This window comes from Canis lupus, chromosome 12, assembly GCF_003254725.2.
Source record: "Canis lupus dingo isolate Sandy chromosome 12, ASM325472v2, whole genome shotgun sequence".
Lineage (NCBI taxonomy): Eukaryota > Metazoa > Chordata > Mammalia > Carnivora > Canidae > Canis > Canis lupus.
Genome location: NC_064254.1, coordinates 47076253 through 47096017, shown reverse-complemented (window position 1 = coordinate 47096017; position 19765 = coordinate 47076253). Strand labels below are relative to the sequence as shown.

General features: G+C 39.2%; 1 protein-coding gene and 1 long non-coding RNA gene across 4 annotated transcripts in view; one reads left to right on the top strand and one right to left on the bottom strand.

The window, feature by feature from the left end:
• CFAP206 (cilia and flagella associated protein 206) overlaps positions 1-15359 on the bottom strand; it is a 67835-nt gene extending 52476 nt beyond the window's left edge. The window contains exon 1 of one of the 2 annotated variants that reach the window (XM_049092343.1): positions 15341-15359. Coding sequence is in view for 1 of the 2 variants with exons in the window: in XM_025444758.3 (XP_025300543.1) it covers positions 11000-11018 (19 nt within the window). In the remaining variant the exon portion in view is untranslated. Of the gene's footprint in view, positions 1-10999; positions 11310-15340 lie in introns of those variants that run through there. The other variant, XM_025444758.3, reaches the window with a different exon arrangement.
• Positions 11852-16234, top strand: LOC112658522 (uncharacterized). 2 transcript variants are annotated; one of them, XR_004804299.2, is made up of 2 exons: positions 11852-12028; positions 15703-16234. It is a non-coding gene; the product is annotated as an uncharacterized LOC112658522 (long non-coding RNA). The 2 variants fall into 2 exon arrangements; XR_003135756.3 differs by having other exon boundaries at positions 11852-12032.
• Positions 16235-19765: the final 3531 nt, after the last annotated feature.

Below are 19765 nucleotides of genomic sequence, written 5' to 3'. Positions count from 1 at the left end.
TTTCTTGTCTGGATGACTACAACAACCAAGCTTCCTGACTCCAGTGTTGTACCCTCCAAATCTTTGCCTATACTAAAATGATATTTCAAAAATATAAATCTGATTGTATCATTCCCCTGCTTAAAATCTCATGAAGGCTTCTGAGTAGCCTTGGGGTGAAGTCCAAACTCCTTGGCATGGCATAAAAGGGCCTTTATGATCTGATCTTGGCTCCTCTCATCCAACCTCAGTTCAAGCAGCTGCCTCCCTCCTCCTCCCAGACCACACCCTTTCCATTCTCTGAGTATGTTAAGTTACTCACTGGCCACCTTAGCATATAGGTTATTCTATTTGAAAATCCCTTTCCCTCTTCACTTGGCTAACTTTTTCATGTTTCAGAAGTCATGTCTCCTGTGAAGCACTCTCTGACCTGTCAATATTGGGTTTAGTTCCAAACATTTTCACTGCCCCTCAAAGAAAGTTCCATACCCATTAAGCAATCACTCCCCATCTCCCCTCCCCACAGTACTAATATGTGACAGAGCTCTCAGTACTCTAGAGAAGTCTATTTTCTTGTCTGTTTCCTCCACTAGACCACAGACTCCTTGAAGGCAGGGAGATTCTGTGGAATCTCCAGGACCTAACAACAGAGCCTGGGATGAAACAGTCACACCAGAGTATTTGGGTTAGGGAGGTAAGTATAGTGTGGGTGAGTGAAAAAAAGGAGAGAATTTTTAGAAGTCTTTAATGTCTTCACTGAAAGGTGGGAGTGATTTCAGAAGGAAATAATTTTAGAGGGAAAGATAGAAACATTTATATTATAGGTCTTCAGAACTTCCTTTGACTCTACTTTTGGCTCTCCTGCTTTAGGATCCTCTATCTATCCCCAAAAACGCTTTTATGCATCCCCAAGAAGGATTGTTCTCAGTATTCTCTTCTTCCCTCCATGCCTCAAACTAGAGCAGGGTAGTTTCCAATGGTGCCTGGGCTTCAGAAGGTGGGTGCTGAGTTAACTGACTCCTAAGCTTGCAAAGCTTCTTGAGAGACCAGGTACTGGTCTTGAGAGACCTGGTACTGGTACCAGGTGGGTATGGGGGACTGAGATTTAGTTCCAGATTGAATCTCATCTCTGTGATTCTCTCCCACTATGGGGAGCACTATGGCATGGCTCTCAAGGATGAATGTTAATTTGGTACAGTCTAAACCCTTATTAAAGGAAGAATATGTTCTCAATTGTCAAGGAGCTTACTTTGCTTGGCTCGTAAGTCTTCATTTTTGTGAGGAGGGATTTTCTGAATCTCCCTTCCAGGTTTGCTGAAATTATAGAAGAGCTACATTCTACTTTCAGCAGCTGTCTTCTTATGACCAAATAAAGGGCTTGGATGCATCAGATTATTTCAGTTCATTTGTCCCTCTGATGGGGAGGGCTGGCCTGCCAGTTCCACCTGGCACACTGCAAGTAGTCATATATCACCTGGATTTCTCACTTCACTCCAAGCTCAATAACTCTAACACCGATCTCTCTAAAGCAGTCCCACTCTCTGCATTCTTTTTTTTTTTAATTTTTAAAATATTTTTATTTATTTATGATAGTCACACACACAGAGAGAGAGGCAGAGACATAGGCAGAGGGAGAAGCAGGCTCCATGCACCGGGAGCCCGACGTGGGATTCGATCCTGGGTCTCCAGGATCGCGCCCTGGGCCAAAGGCAGGCACTAAACCGCTGCGTCACCCAGGGATCCCCAATCTCTGCATTCTTTATTGGGATGAATTGCCTTTGACTTAATAGCAGGCCCACTGATTTAAGCAACCCCAAACCTGCTTTGGGTAACCCTGCTTCTCCCTCCTTCTAATGCTTCACACTCAGATCTGTCACTAAGCCTATCCATTCTACCTTTTTCAGCATGTCTCATATCCATTCCCTTCTCGAACTACAGTATTCTAACTGAGGCCTGTTACTGGAATCTCTTAAAGTTTTCCCCTCCTTCCAGCCTGCACCACTCTCAAATGCAAAGCTGATCATATAATCCCCTATGTATATCCCTTTGAAGATTTCCCATTACCTACAGGAGAAAATTCAGTTTTGCATCCTTTGCGTTGGATGCAAGTTCCTCCTTGATCTGGCTGGCCTCTTTATCACTAGACCTGCACTGTCTAATAGGATGGCCACCAGCCACGTGAGTTTATTTACGTTTAAATTGGTTAACGTTACATGAAATTTAAGATTCAATTCCCTAGTTGCCCTAGCCACATGTGTCTAATGACTACTGTATTCAACTATGAAGACATAGAACAGTTTCATTGATGCGTAAATTTCTACTGGACACTCATCTCACCCCTACTGCACCTGAATTCAAACTTCCAAACTATTCTTACCTAAGAGCCTTCTATGCTTTAGCTGAGGCAGCTTCGTTTACTGTGCCTTTCAAGATACAGCTCAAATGTCTCCCTATTCACTGAAGTCATTCCCAACCAAGTCTCCCACTGTCATACAATTGGTCATCTCCCTCTCTGGGGCCTCTATTGCACTCTTTGCTAACCACTGTCATTGCGCCCCTAATACTCCTTGTCACCAATTGGTGTTCAAGTCTATTTCCTTTCACTACAGTGTGAGTTTGGGGGCAGGGGCAGGGTCCCAGTGTTATCCATCTGCATACTCCCAGCTCCTAGACTAACGTCTGACATAGAGTATATACTCAGTAACTATTTCTGTGAATAAATATTACAAATAATTATTCATAAATTCAAGATTCAATCAGCCTTTAGAAATAGAGAAAACCCCAATTTAAACCCTTCATCGATGGTATAAACCTTGAAGAAGAAATATATTTTTGGTCAGGTCATCAAAATACTTCTCTTAAATCATGGTCTCCGGATGCCTGGGTGGCTCAGGGACGCCTGGGTGGCTCAGTGGTTGAGCGTCTGCCTTCCACCCAGGGTGTGATCCTGGAGTCCCGGGATTGAGTCCCACATCAGGCTCCCTGCACGGAGCCTGCTTCTCCCTCTGCCTATGTCTCTGCCTCTCTCTCTCTCTCTCTGTGTCTCTCATGAATAAGTAAATAAATAATCGTTTTAAAAAATAAAAAAATAAATCACGTCTCATGCTAGAATTGTATTCCATTTAAATTAATCAATAAGAGGCATGAAAGTTTGAGTGGATAATTGATATGATTTGATAGGCATGGCGAGGTGAGGCTGACTGCACATAGAAACAACTCTGGCTTCAGTAATTATTAGGTTAACACCTAAAATGTTTAAAGCACACACACACAAAAAAATAAAACAAAATAAAATAAAATAAAATAAAATAAATAAAATAAAATGTTTAAAGCTAGCATTCAAATATTTACTAAGTGCCTGGGTTTAAAGTAACACATGATCTTTATGAAAATTTTTTGGGAAAATACCAATTGCCTATAGCTAAATTAACAAAGATCAATATTGTTAACATGTTTGTGTAATTATTCATTACATGCTTATTCATGCATGTCTCCTTCACTTTCTTTTTTTTTTTAAGATTTTATTTTTAAGTAATCTCTACATCCAACCTGGGACTCGAACTTACAACCCTGAGATCAAGTGTCTCATGCTCCACCGACTAAGCCAGCCAGGTGCCCCTGACCAGAGACTTCCCACCTTGCTGCAGAGGGACATCACCTAGACTTGTAAGTCCTCTCTCTGATTCCCCTCTGCCCTGGACTTCCCTTGCCTCTGTCTTCCTTTTACTCTTGGGTTTTGCTCCTCCACTTGAGCTTTAGGATCAGCTAAAGTTTTCAAGTCCTAGAAAACAACCTATTGGGATAGATATTGGAATGGTTTTAAATCTGTAGATCACTTTTGGGGAACACCGGCATATTTAAATCTTTTCATCTTTTAAGTTTTCCTACCGCCAAAAATAATATGTCCCATACATTTTGGTCTTCTTTATTGTCTTTCCATAAAGTTTTATAATTTTTTAAAAGATTTTATTTATTTACTCATGAGAGACACAGAGACATAGGCAGAGGGAGAAATGGGCTCCCTGTGGGGAGTCCAATGCAGGACTCTATCCCAGGACCTGGGGATCACGATCTGAGACAAAGGTAGACGCTCAACCACTGAGCCCCCCAGGTGCCCCTAAAGTTTCATCATTTTAATCATAGAAGGCTTGAACATCTTTTGTTACATTCTGAATGTTTGTGGTCAGTATGTAAAAATATATTGATGTTTGTGAATCAATTTTTGTATTTAACAAATGTGCTAAACTCTCTTGTTAATTCCATATCTATAACAGCCACATCTGATCTATCATTAGATTCTTTTTGATTTTCTAAGTATACAATGACATCATATGCCACTAATGACTTATTTCTTCCTTCCTTTCTTTCTTTTTTTTATTACTTCTTTTCTTATCCATTTCCTTTTTTAATTGATGGACTTTATTTTTAATTTTTTTTTAAATTTCTGCTTGAGAACTTTTCTTTTTTGCAGATTTTATTTATTTATACAGAGAGACAGAGGTAGAGACACAAGCAGAGGGAGAAGCAGGCTCCATGCAGGGAGCCTGATGTGGAACTCAATCTTGGGACTCTGGGATCATGATCTGAGCCAAAGGCAGATGCTCAACCGGTGAGCCACCCAGGCATCACTATTTTTTAATTTTTTAAAGACTTTTTTTTTTTTTAGCAGTTTTAAGTCAATAGCAAAATTAAGAGGAAGGCATAGAAACATAGAAGGCAAAGATCCTAAATAGATCTTTTTATAAGAGCAGTCCTAGGTTTACAGAAAAAATTAAGCATAGTTTTCATTTATACCCTCTTCCCACCCACCCACCCCTCAAGTCCCTCTACATCTTGCATCAGTGTGGTGCATTTGTTACAACTGATGATATAATATAACTGATTATATTGATATAATATTATTAACTAAAGTCCATGGTTTACATTAGGGATCACTGTGTTGTATATTCTGTTTTTTTTTTTTTTTAATAAATATCATTGGTTTCAGAGGTAGAAGTCGGTGATTCATCAATCTTAGATAACACCCAGTGTTCATCATACCCCCTGCCTTCTTTAATTGTATATTCTGAAAAAAAAATTGTATATTCTGTTTTTGACAAATATATAATGATAGGTATCCACCATTATAGTACTGTCTTCCAAGGTGCTTGTCTTATTTTGCATTCTCACCAGCAAGAGTGATTTCTATGTGCTCCACATCCTCACCTGCATTTGATACTGTCAATATTTTGGATCTTCATCATTCAAATAGGTATGTAGTAGTATCTCATTGCTTTAATTTTGCAATTCCCTAATGACATATAAAGTTATACATTTTTTATCTCCCCCGCCCCCCCTTTTTTACTTTTTAAACACATCTTTTCAAATGCTATTTATTATCTGTACATCTGTTCATATTTTTTGCCCATTTAAAAAATCAAGTTGTTTTCTTGCTGTTGAGTATCAAGAGTTCTTTATGTATTTTGAAAAATAGTCCTTTATCAGATATGCATCTTGCCAAGATTCTCCAAGTCTGTGATTTGTCTTTTCATTCTCTTAATCAGCTCTTTTGCAGAACGGAGTTTTTAATTTTAATTAAGTCCAACTTACCAATTTTTTTCCTTTCATAAGTGGTGCTTTTGACATTTTATTTAAAAAGCTATTGCCAAAAAACATAAAAAATAAAAATAAAAAAATAAAGCATAAAAAGCTATTGCCAAACATGGGGCACCTGGCTGGCTCAATCAGTAAGGCAAGCAACTTTTGATCTCAGGGTCATAAATTTAAGCCCCACATTGGGCATGGAGCCTATTTAAAATATTAAATTAAATAAAAAAATAAAAAATTATTGCCAAACTCAAGGACACTTAGGCTTTTTCCAGTGCTGTCTTCTAGCTTTGTACAGTTAGTTTTATGATCTATTTTGTTAATTTTTGTGACAGGTTTAAGATTTCTGTTTGTTCACTTGTTTGTTTTCTACTTCTGGATGTCCAGTTATTCCAGCACATTTGTTGAAAAGATTATCCTTTCTCCTTAGAATTGCCTTTGCTTATTTGTGTGCGTCTATTTCTGGTCTCTCTATTCAATTCTACTGATCTGTTTGTTTACTCTTTGACCAGTACCACACTGTGTGTTTACTGTAGCTCTGTACTAAGTCTGAAAGCCAGTAATGTCAGTTGTCCCATTTACTTTTCATGTCTTTTTATCTCTTATTATTCTAATTTGGATTTGTGGTTAGATATTGAATAGTAGTAATAGTAATACTGAACTCTATTATTCTCAGAGAAATGCTTATATTATCATATTAATTATACTATTTCCTGAAAATAAATATCTTTTTGTTGTTGTTGTTAAGGAAGTTCCCTGCTATTCCTGATACGGGACTTTGCATTTTATTTTTTAAAGATTTTATTTATTCATTGATGAGAGACAGAGAGAGGAGTAGAGACATAGGCAGAGGGAGAAGCAGGCAACCCACAGGGAGCCAGATGCGGGACTCCATCCCAGGACCCTGGGATCACGACCTGAGCGAAGGCAGACGCTCAACCACTGAGCCAACCAGGCACCCCGGGACTTCCATTTTAACAAACACTCCTGGTGATTCTAGTTCAAGTGATCCAGAGACACACATTTTGAAAAAGTAATTAACATGAAAGAAATACCATGTCTGGCAAGGCATTCCCTACCTTTCCAGAATTATATACAAATTCTGTCTTTGATTCTGATGAACAATGATATACTTATGTATTAAACATTAAAAAACATAGATTAGCTATGTTGATGACTGAGTAATAAACATGACTTAAAATGCCAAAATGTCATAATTTATTGATACTTATATTTTTTACCAATATAGAATTGCTGAAGACTTCTAATACAATAAACTATACATAACCATATAACCATAACCACAACCAAGATAATGAACATATCATCAGTTCCTGTCCCCAAAGGTCCCTATTGTCCTTTCATTCCTCCCTTATGCTCCTATCTCAGGCAACCACTGATATGCTTTCTGTCTCAATAGACTGGTTTGCATTTTCTAGATTTTTATATAAATGAAATCACACAATATGTATTTTTTGCTTGTCTACTTTAAGATACTACTTGTATACTTCTTTCAGATAGTATAATTGTTTTGAGATTCATCCATGTTGTTGTGTATACCAGTAGTTCATTCTCATTTATTACTGATTAGTATTTCATTATATGGGATATACCACAATTTTCTTATCACTAGTAAATCTCAGTTTTTAATGTGGTAAAAATAAGTTATTTGTCTCAGTAGAACAGAGTAGAAACTCTGTAACATTACAGAAATTCCCCAAACAAGAATATGAAGAACAAATTATGAGAAGGAACTGTTTTGGGATGCCTGGGTGGCTCAGCGGTTGAGTGTCTGCCTTTGGCTTAGGGCATGATCCCGGAATTCTGGGATCAAGTCCTACATTGGGCTTCCTGCATGGAGCCTGCTTCTCCCTCTGCCTATGTCTCTGCCTCTCTCTCCCTGTGTCTCTCATGAATAAATAAATAAAATATTTTTTTAAAAAGAGAGAAAGGACTGTTTTGATCAAAGGTGAGATCTTTGTGATGAGAATAAAGTCTGAAAGAGATAAATAAAGCAGAGGAGGGTGAGGAATTTGGAAAGCAAGAATAAATTATGACCTGAGAAATCAACCATAAGAATCTGGTAGCAGGTATAACCATGAATTTCAAAACATTTAAATTTAATGAAGTTAATTTATCAGTCTTTTTCTCTATGGTTAATACATTTTGTGTTCTGTTTAAGAAAACTGCCTACCCCCAAAGTCATGAAGATATTCTAAGTTGCCTTTTGGAAGCTTTATCATTGCCTTTCACATTTAGATACACACAATACTGTAAATTGATTTTGATCTTTGATATGAAGTAGAAGCCAACATTCTTTCTTTTTGTGTTTTCCCGTATGGATATCCAGTTGATCCAGTACCATTTATTTAAAAAGAGCTCTTTCCTCTTCACATTGCAGTGTTTCCTTTGTCACAAGTCGAGTATGTGTAAGTGTGTTGTCATTGGCCTGTTTGGTGTATCCCAGTCTTTTATCCATCTTTGCATCAATATCATAGTGTATTTATCAATTTAGCTCTGTAATAAATCTTGGTAAGAACAAAGTATCCATTGTTCTTCTTTAAGATTATATTGGTTATTTTTAGCTCTCTGTCCTTCCATATAAAACTCACAATCATTGTTAATTTTCACAAAAATATGTTGGATTTTTGCTGGTTTCTTTTTTTAATTTATATTTTTCTTTTTTCTTTTTCCTTTTTTTTTCTTTTTTTGCTGGTTTCTATAGATCAGTTAGAATCTATAGATTAATTTTTAACATCTTTATAATATTGGGTCTTTCAATCCATGAGCATAGTCTATTTTTTTATTTACTTAGTTCTTTAATTTCAATGATATTTTATAGTTTCCTATGTATGTGTTTGGTATATCTTTTGTCAATTTGAGGACCATTGGAAAAGTACTGGTGCTTAAGCTCCTCTCCCAGAGATTCTGAATCAGTCTGGTTCCAGGCATTGATACTTCTCCAAGACTCCCAGGTGGTTATAGTGTGCAGCCACAGCTGAAAAACATTGCTTTGGAAACCTCTCTCAAGGCTGACATTAATCTATCATCAGTATTCTTGTGGTGTTCACTCAGCTAAAAACTGTTCACATATATTATCATCCAATCTTGATCCTGTATCTCTGGAATCTATCAATGTTATCTTATTTGGAAAGAGTCTTTGCAGATATAATTAAGTTAAGGATCTTGAGATGAGGAGATTACCCTGGATTATCTAGGTGGGCCCTAAACACCATTCCAAGTGTCCTTATAAGAAGAGGCAAAAGAAGACAACAGACACACATAGAAGGTACCGCAAAAAAGAGAGAGGTGTAGCTACAAGCCAAGGGAAGCTAACAATCTCTAAAAGCTGGAACAGGCAAGGAACAAATTTTTCTCCTAAAACTTCCGGAGGGAGTGTGGCCTGATGATACCTTTATTTTAGGCTTCTGACCTCGAAAAGCTGTGAGAAAATAAATTCCTGTTGTTTTAAGTTACTTTGTTCATGTTATTTTCTTACTGCAGCCCTAGGAAATCAATACAGGGCCTAATCAGATGACATTTGCTCATCTAAACCTGTGACTGTGCCCTAAAACAAACATATAAATAAAGTGAAGTGATTAAGACTTTGGATGTAAACAGCCTTACCAGCTGTGTGATCTTGGAAAAGTTAAGCTTTTCTTAATTACTTTTCTAATCTGTACAATAGTGCCTACCCACTGTATGGTTCTTGTGATAATTAAATTATTTAATGTATAGAAGGCCCTTGGAAGAGATTGTGGAACAAGGTTAATACTTAAGAAGTGCTAACATGGGACCCCCTGGGTGGCTTAGTTGGTTAAGCATCCCACTCTTGAGTTTGGCCTCAGGTCATGATCTCAGGATTGTGGGGTTGAGCCCCACCTTGAGCTCTGTGCTCAGCAAGGGGTCTGCTTGAGGATTCTCTCTCCTTTTCCCTCTACCCATCCTCCAACTCACACATGCACGTTCTAGTGCTCTTTCTCTTTCTCTCTCAAATAAATAAATCTTTTAAAAAAATAAAATGTTAAAGAAAAAAAGAAGTGCTAATAGTTATTGTAGGAAAAAAATCTCATAAAGAAAGGATGTGATATATCAGGTAGAGTGGCTAGGTGTTATTTGTTTTGGTTTTGCTTTTTAAGGAAAAATATCTCTTCTTTTCTAAGACAGAGTTTTAATCAGAGGTGCAGAGGGAACCTCTAAGGCTATGTGGACCAGATACTATATTCAAAGTGTTGAATGGACATGTACATTTTTTTCTGGAGAGAGGGGTCATGGTTTTATCAGATCCTCAGAGTTTTATGATTCCGTAAAAACTAAGAAGGATTGAAAAGACAGAGGGTAAGAACAGAGTGGCCTGTGGTGAGGGCATGCTTACCACCCACAACACTCCACCCTCACATTCTCCATCTTCTCATCGAAACAAACGTTACAATTATCATGTTGAGCAGGGTGGCCAAGTAGCATAGCACAGTAGTGGAACCGAGGGGTGGCTTGGGGACAAGAGCTTTAGATTCATCTTACTTCCCCAATAAATACATCTCCAATAAATACTTCCCTCAGGATGTTGTTGCCCTAGCCTATCCTATATAGAACATTCGAGTGCAGCCTTTGACATAAATAAGATAGTCAATAGTGTATGTGCAGGGAAGGGAGATTTAAGATGAGGCAAAGATGGAATTGATGGAGCAGGGAACCTTTCTTTCTGCATCTTAGAAAACCATAAGAGGAGGAGTTGGAAGCAGAGGAGTCTTGAGTAACCTCCCAACACAGTAATCCTGTTTTTTTAAATCTGTAGTGACCCAGATTTGTTCCATTTGCATACTGTCTCCAGCAGTACCCCCAAGCAGAGGACACTAACAAGGTCAAAGTTGATGAGAAACAGTATGGGAAAGTGTGCCAAGCTGACCAGGATGGAGCTGAGTTTACCAAGTGTGGATTTCAGGAGGTCCACTGGGTAGAAAAAAAAGAGTAGTACTATGACTTCTGATACTGAGTGAGATGAAGCTGAGGTCTGTGGAGCCTAAGTATCAAGAAATGGTGAAATGAAAGTTTCCTGGTATGTGACCAGTGCTGTTACTAAAATCATACTCCAATGTTGGAATGGTTGGAAGCCCAAATTTGTGGTGTCTACAGCATGTATAAGTGAGGTACTGTTAAGGCTGAATAGCAACCTCTATGAGGGAATTAAAGGGAGTATGTGCTGCCAAGTGTGTGACTTTCATTCCCAGGAAGAACAATAATCAGGTTGTTACCCTCAGAGGTAAGCAGAGCTCCTAAGAAGGAAGCTCCTCCTGCTACATTAATATCATCTTTCATACAAAAAAATCAATGCAAAGGATTACTTCCAAATTCAACCTCAATGATATATAATATGTGGCAACCACACGAATGACTCAAATGATTCCTATGTAGACCACAGTGCTTATTTTCTTACCTGTATGTAAGGGAGCCATCTGCTGTCAGAATAGGATCCTCCAGCTGCAAATTCTTCCATTTCACCCTCCAGCTACATAACTACGTGAGCTACCTCCAGATCAACAATACTGTAGAATTTGAGAAGCTGACATGAGATCACTGTCAGGGAGAAGTAACTCACAATCCCCCCATCTCTTTTGCAAGTCTGAAAATATTCATTAAGCACATAAATCCATTCATTACACATTGCAATTCTCAAAGAGAGTTCTGTTGTGCTAGAATTAATAAGGCAGTCTGTAATAACACATGTCCCTGCCAATTTCCTTCTTAGTGTTTTTGGTAATACTATTCCTTCCTGAACTTGTCTTTGCCTGTCCCGATCCTACCCAACCCGCAACTTCAGTTCCAGTCTCATTTCCTTTGTGAAGACTCTGTCATTGCTCCAGCACACAATGGCCTCTCCTTGGACCTCTGCTCTGTCCCTGAGGCCGCGCTCTTGTGGGCACTTCATCATCCATGCACTGCTTCATAGTAACATATGCTCACAGCCAGCATTTCCCATATGCCCACACTGTTGTAAGCACTTTTTAAAACTTATTAGGTCTCATAATAACCCTATGAGGTGGTTGCTATTATCATTTCCACTTTACAAAAGAGGAAATTGAGGTCTAGGAAGGCTAAAATAAAACCCTGCCAACATCATCAAGGCTATTACACAGCGTGGCCACCATTAAACCCACACACCCTTTCAGATGTGTTTGTAAGCACCCAGAGGACAAGAACTCTTTCTTTCTTTCTTTTTTTTTTTTAGGACAAGAACTCTTATAAAATTCTTTGGGAGTTCTCACAGTGCCTAGCCTAGCAACTAGAATCTTAGGGGCTGAGGTCCAATGTTTTATTACAGTTTACTAATTTTACATGAGGTCAGAAGACCCAGAAAAGAAGATCATTTTATCCCATTAATCAGGCTGATAAAAAACTAGTCTGACAAGATACTATAGTAGTAACAGGAAACGTACCAAGGATGTACTATAAGCCAAGCACTGTGGTAGGTATGTTTATATATCAACCCATTTAATCCTTTTATACGTCCTTTCAGAGAGGTACAATTATACATATTTGATCATTGAGAAAACTGAAGCACACAGAGAGGTAAAGTAACCTTGCTTGAGGTCACAGAGACTCCAGCCTATGCCTAATCTACACACTATCATGTCACACTTACCATGGAAGAATTCTTATTTGCAAAGGAGTTTGGAAATTGTGAAGAATATACAATGAGAAGATGGTCTTCCATATATATATATGGAAGAGGCATATATATGGAGAGGCAGAGATATAGGCAGAGGGAGAAGCAGGCTCCCCGCAGGGAGCCTGATGCAGAACTTGATCCCAGGACCCTGAGATCATGCCCTGGCCCTGAGCCAAACGCTCAGCTGCTGAGCCACCCAGGCGTCCCTGGCCTTCCCCATATTATACCACCTCCCAGTCTCATCGGAATGGTGCAGGAGGGAGGATCTCCAGAGACGCATTGCACAGTCCTGTGGGGATCTCATGGTTACTGCTGCCAGCAGGAGCTGGCCTCAGGGGGGCACTGCTCCCCTTTTAACACTTGGCTTTTATAGGTGTCCTTTTAAAACTCACAGCGATCCTAAAAGCAAGTCTGGAGCATTTGAAGGTAATAAGACAAACAAAAAGCATACGTAACAAAGGATACCATAATCTGGTTACAAGCGGTGGTCTGCTCTCCAAGGCTTGGACAAAATGGTCTCTTGACCTTCCTTTCTGCTGAGGCTCCATTCTGTGTTGACCCCACACAAACACTCACCTGGCACCTTTCTTCTTCAAAGTCAGGCCCTTAGAGGGCTGAGTTTGGGAGAAGTAAGACTTTTCTGTGAGGTGACACAATATTCAGATTCCTGTTTCCTGGAGGAAGACCCATTTCTTTCACAGATGACAGACACTCCCATTCAGTGCTCTTTTGTGGAGATGGCTTCCATTTAGCCACTCCCTCAGGAATGAGACCTGTTTTTTAATTTTTAATTTTTAAATTTTTATCTATTTATTTTTTGAGACCTGTTCTTAAGCCTCAACAGGACATCCTAAATCTAATGTCTGTAGAAGATATTTACGTGTACAGTAGTAGGTGGCCACAAACTCTTTTCTTTTTTTTTTAATTTTTATTTATTTATGATAGTCACAGAGAGAGAGAGAGAGAGAGAGAGAGAGAGAGAGAGGCAGAGACACAGGCAGAGGGAGAAGCAGGCTCCATGCACTGGGAGCCTGACGTGGGATTCGATCCAGGGTCTCCAGGATCGCGCCCTGAGCCAAAGGCAGACGCCAAACCGCTGCGCCACCCAGGGATCCCCCCCCTTTTTTTTTTTAATTTCACAAACTCTTTTCTTCAGGGTATCAAAAAATAGAAAGAATTCTCACACCAGAATGCCTCTGAGATTAAAGAAGCCAACACAACGAATGCACTGCAGCCAGGAACACATCTGACAAAACAGTATGCACATGCACATGAGTCTGCTGTGCATGGATTAGGAGGCGGTGATGGGCATTTGTTTCTAGATACCATAATTTGGGGTATTAATGACTGGGATATCATCAAGAAGGTTACATATGGAGATAAAATCAAGGACAGTACATTCATAATCACTTCTACTGATGCTACCTCCAAACCTGTTTGCTCACTATTGCCAGGAGCCTGACTACCTTGAGGAGAACCTCAGACCCATAATTGTAGATGCTCAAAAAGCTATCCATTAATGTTATTAAATGCCTGTTTAATGCTTTCATTTTTAAAAACCAACTCTTTCTGAATTTAGCAATGATGCTTTCCTTACCTAGAAGTTTTTTCTGGGCTTGCTTTTGGGATCAATTTGGTTTTAGCTTCTAATGAATCCACCCCATCTAGTCCCAGGATATATAGACTCTTGTAAGTTCCAGCAGTTCCTTCTAACAAGGCGCACATCGCAAGTATAAGGCAGTGCTGAGTCAGTGGTTATTGATGAGGACAGATGAAACAATTTCTTCTTCTCAAAAAACACTTGGGTTTTTTTTCTTGAGAATGAAAGACATACAGAGAGAGGGCAGAGACACAGGCAGAGGGAGAAGCAGGCTCCCCAAGAGGAGCCTGATGTGGGACTCGATATCAGATCCCGGGATCACACCCCAAGCCAAAGGCAGACGCTCAACCACTGAGCCACCCAGGCATCCCTCAAAAAATATTTCTTTCTAGTTATTTAGAAACAATGTTATCAATCATATCTAATTTATAGATATACCTGTTTTCTAAGAAGATCTTCTGTGGACATAGATATCTGTGATATCTTTGCATAAAGTAAAAGGTCTGCAAATTTGGCCTATAGGCTAAATTCATCCCCTGCTTGTTTGTTTGTTTTTTTTAAAGATTTTATTTATTTATTCATGAGAGACACAGAGAGAGAGGCAGAGACACAGGCAGAGGGAGAAGCAGGCTCCATGCAGGAAGCCCGATGTAGTGATCCCGGGACTCTGGGATCATGTCCTGAGCCAAAGGCAGATGCCCAACCACTGAGCCACCCAGGTGTGCCACTGAAGCACCCCACTGCCTATTTTTGAATGACTTCCAAGCTAAGAATAATTTTTATATCCTTTAGAGGAAAAAACCAAAGAACACTAGTATTTTGTGACATGTGAAAGTTATTTGAAATTCAAATTTCAGTGTCAGTAAGAAAGTTGGATTGGAATGCAGCCGTGCTCATCCACTGTAACATCACGGCAGCTTTTGTTCTACAGCAGCAGAGCTGAGTAGCCACAGCAGAGATGATATGGCCTGAAAGGCCAAAAATATTTTGTATCTGGTCCTTTACAGAAAAAGTTTAGCAACTCCTGACATTGTGTAACAGACTATCTTACTTTGAGGCATAAACTTTTAGCTTCATTCTTTTTCAAATCATTTATAGTGGCCTGATTTTACGGATAAGGAAATAAGAGACCCAAAGTGGTTATAAGTAGTTTGAGTGATATAGAGCCTGAACTAAAACACTTGGTTAAATTATCTAAGCTCTCTAAACCTTAGTTATATCACTTACCAAAAATTGTGATGGTGGATGGGAAAGGGAATAACTGTGATGGTGGATGGGAAAGGGAATAACACGTGCAAGGGGCTTAGCATACAGTCTGACAGAAGTGTTGACTAAATGTAGCTATTTTTATTAGCTAATAATATAAGTATACTATTAAAACTCAGATCTTCTGATTTAAACCAGTACCCTTTTCACTATAATAAACTGTATTCCCCCCAAAGAAAAAAATAGGAATAGGTTATGTAATCATTGATTGTTTTATCAAGACTTGAGATAGTTCTACTCACTCTCCAGACATCTGATCCACTCATATCCTCAAGTTTCTACCGGTGTGACATCATAATGACCAGAGATGGTCTTTTGGGAGACAGATATCACTTACTCAGGAAGGCCTTACAACCACTTCTCTTCTGATCTGTCCAGTGAGGATAAGGATGCTCATTCTACATAACTGGAAGCTCAAAGAAAATAATAGACATGAAAGCATTTTGAAAACAGAAATGTTGTTGTAGTTAAATCATACATCTATGGAGCCTTTTGCAAAAGTAGATGATTCCTAAGATTGCTATCTGATCATAGGCTATTGGGAGTCTGGTCATCAGGTGAACTATGACTTAACCGCTAATTCTTTTTATTCCTTGATTTGGAGACGAGCAAGAAGCACCCAGCTCAGAACCTTGGAGGGAGTGCCAGCGATAGAAGACAAGAAGTTGTCAGCAGAGGAAAGTGAACAAGTGAGGGATATTCTGAAGTCCCTACCAGCTGTGTACCTAAGCATTACCCATGCCGTGTCTCTCTCTACGGACCCTGTCTCCCTCTATCCATCCGCCTTCCTTTCCTCTTCCTGTCTTCCCTGTCCTTCTATCTCCCTCCCTGTGTGCCCTCCTGTCTCTCCTCTCTCTTACTTCATCCTCAAGAATATCATTAGTCTTTATACAACAAAATACTTCAATTCCATGTTCTTAATGTTATATTATTATTCTACTCATGTAAATTGTTGTTTCATGTTATTTGATATGAAAGAGATAAGTAGGACTTTGTTCCACTTATTGTGACGAGCACTGAGTAATGTATGGAAATGTTGAATTGCTATATTGCACACCTGAAATTAATAGAACATTGAATGGTAACTATCCTGGCATTTAAAAAATAAATGAAAATAGGACTTTCCTGTTTGCAAAGCTCTTTCACATGCATTATTTTGTTAATCTTCAGGGTTTCTCAAAACCCTACTAAGAAACAATGTTCCAAATTATAAAAACAACAACAAAAAAAATTATAAAAACAAATAATGATAGCAAAAAGCTTTCACCTATTTTTTTTCTAAATAGGAAAGTGTCTCTTGACTGAGCAAAAGAGTTTCCTTCATCATGAATTTAGAGATCACTTGGTTGATTTAGCTCTTTGCTTTCTGATTCTACTGTGGGTATCTTTCTCTGATCCATTTTGAAGATGTTCATGATTATGTTATTGACTAGCAAGTCAATTCCTATTCTGTAACATGGGATTGGAGGGCCTCCATGATTACCTGTGACCTCTCTTTCCCGTTTCATTCCTCATGAAAAGAGAGAGTGAGGTTCTTGTCTAACGGAGTTGAAGAATGAATCTCAAAGAAGAGAGAGTAAAGCAATAGAAGTTTATTAAGCCAGGATACAGAGAAAGCTCTCAGGAGTAAGAGGGGTTGCCAATGAGGACCTCCGATGAGGTCTTTTATTTAGGACTGACCAGGGAGCTTGTGGCCTTATCATTCTTGTGACTTCTTAATTTGAATAAGGGCTGGTGATAACATCTTTAATGACTTACTTCTTCTTTGGGGTCTGGCTATTCTTTGTTGGTCACAGATGACTGTCATAAAAAAAAAGGCACCCACTGCCCCCAACCCTGACACCTAGGGCAGGGTGGTCTGCTTTGTTCCCTTATCTCTTGTTTCCATACACGTCAGCATTTTGGGGATTTCTGTGAGCCTGACCATGTAGCCTCCTACCTATCTCTCCCTCCCTAGCCCCACCTGTGCCTTACTCACCCATGACCCCTCTTTATGTACCACATAGCTTACATTTTCCTGACTGTGCCTTTCCTCATCAGTTTAGCTCTGCTTAGAGTATCCTACCTTCTCACCAAATCTGCCAATGGAGACTGGACTAGGCCTTCAAGGCCCTGATCACAGCTAGCGTTACGTTTCTCTCAACTCCTAGAGCCCTTTGTCAATGCCTTCACCGGAGCACTCCCTACATCTGGCATTGTAGTCATTGTTTAGAAACCCATCATCTCTGCTACTATCTGACAGATCTCTGTAATCCCTGCAAATTTAGGGCAATGACTGCAAACAATAGATTTTCCACACTGCTTAATGAGTGACCAAGCTTACCACTTCCAGCCTAAATTTTCTATACAAGATATGAAAAAACTCAATTTTTACAGGTTTTCATTACATTTTGAAGTGAAATCACTTTCTTCATTTAGTACCAGATTTTACTTTAGCATTTAAAAGATTTTATTTATTTATTTGAGAGAGAGAGCAGGAGTAGAGGGAGGGGCAGAGGGAGAGGGAGAAGCAGATTCCCTGCTGAGCAGGGAGCTAGATGCAGGCTTCATTCCAGGACCCTGGGATCAGGACCTGAGCTGAAGGCAGACGCTTAACCGCTTAACCAGCGGTTAAGCCACCCAGATGCCCCTACCTACCTTAGCATTCTTTTTTTAAGATTTTATTTATTTATTCATGAGCGGCACAGAGAGAGGCAGAGACATAGGCAGAGGGAGAGGCAGGCTCCCTAGGGGGAGGGAGCCTGATGCTGGACTCGATCCCAGGACCCCAGGATCACGATCTGAGCCAAAAGCAGATGCTCAACCACTGAGCCACCCAGATGCCCCTACCTTGACATTTTTGACATGCAATTCGATATGCTAGTGCTGGGTGTTTTTCCACCTAAAGTCATAGTTCTGAGAAAAATGAAAAACATCTGCCATAGGCATTTATTCAAGCACCGCAATTACATAAGGACTAGGCAAACATGAATATGAATCTGATGCTGACCTTTAGGATGGCTTTCAGTTTTTCAAAACTATTACATGAGCTCAAGGCTAGCTTTACTTTTAGATTCCAGTAATCTAGAAAACACTCCAAATTATTTATTTCTCTGCAATGGGTCATAAAATGTGACATTAGCATCCTGGAAAAAATTACATTTGAATCCACTTATAGTTGAAAGAGAATATGTTTGATGATATTTTTGAAAGCACCCCCTCTACAAATAAAGCAGGAATAGGTTATATAATCATTTATTTTAAAATGTTAATGGTATTTTATTAGGATTCAAGATATCTGATCCACTAATGTCCTCAAGTTTCTGCCAAGGTGACATCATAATGACCACAGATGGTCCTTTGGGAGATGGATATCACTTAGTCAGGAAGAAAATACAGTATATTTTCAGCTCAGATTTCTTAGCAACATAAGGAATTAATTTTGTTAAAATCAAAAGCCATAAAAAAAAAATCAAAGCCATTTCCTCTGAAAGCTACTGTTTCTTTCTCCTTTCAAGTTCAGGAATCTCCCCCACACCCAGACCTTTTCATATATCCTTTTAAAGGTTTATACAACCTATCCATATGACTTTCTATAAATAGACCATCCCTTTTTTTCTGTTATAAGGCTTTTCATATTTGTTTTTTTTTTAAAGTAAACTTTATGCCCAGTATGGGGCTCGAACTCACTACCCTGAGATCAAGAGTCAGCATGCTCTACCAACCGAGCCAGCCAGGTACCTCAAGGCTTTTTATGTTTGAATAGAAATAAAGGAAATACTGAATTGAGTTTAGGTGAAATAGGGGCTAGGAAAGCAAGCTTGGTGGCTTGGCCCTGGGATTATGGAAGGAAATATGTGCAGATGTGTCCCTGCTGGAAGAGAATGGCATTGTCAGTTTTCCTGTCTTCTCAAACAACTTCACCCCTGCAGAAAAGCGCAGTGTCCCTGATAGCACTCCCAGTGACTGCTGGAATGGGAATATAAGCATTCCTAAAATGGACCTGAGGCTGAATTCCTGGTCCCCCTGAGGGGATGAATCATAGGTTAAATCTTTAGAAATATGGCTTGTGAATAAAAGCTGGTTGATTTGTTATTGATTAAAACCATACTGGGGGTCTTCCTTCTCCTCTTCACTTGTAGACTCTCAAAAACACCCATAAGCCCTCCCTAAGCCTCTCTCAACTCTTGCCCTGCTCCTGTCACAAGTAAATAGCTAAGTGCACATTTAAGTTTATCATAGTCTGAAGGGCATTTTGGGGGAAAACCATATATTTGAAGCAGTTGGGAATCTCATCTTAGGCAGTTTGTCAGAGAGTTAAAACATTAAACTATTCCTTCTAGGTGCTCCCTATCATCACTTACTGTTTTTATCAATGAAGTAGATTTAGGTTTACAAGGCTGGTCATTTCCTCTGAGGCATTCTGCCTATAATTCCTATAGTTACACACCAAGTAATGGGGCCTGAGAACACAGGTTTGCAGGTTTTTTCTTTTTATTCTTGCAGAGATTCTTAAGCTTACTCAGTTTTTTTTCTTTTTCTTTTTTTTTTTTTGCTTACTCAGTTTCTGACGATTTAGTGTCTCAATAATTTTTTCATTGGCAAAAAAAAAAAGAAAAGAAAAAAAAAGGGATCCCTGGGTGGCGCAGCGGTTTGGCGCCTGCCTTTGGCCCAGGGCGCGATCCTGG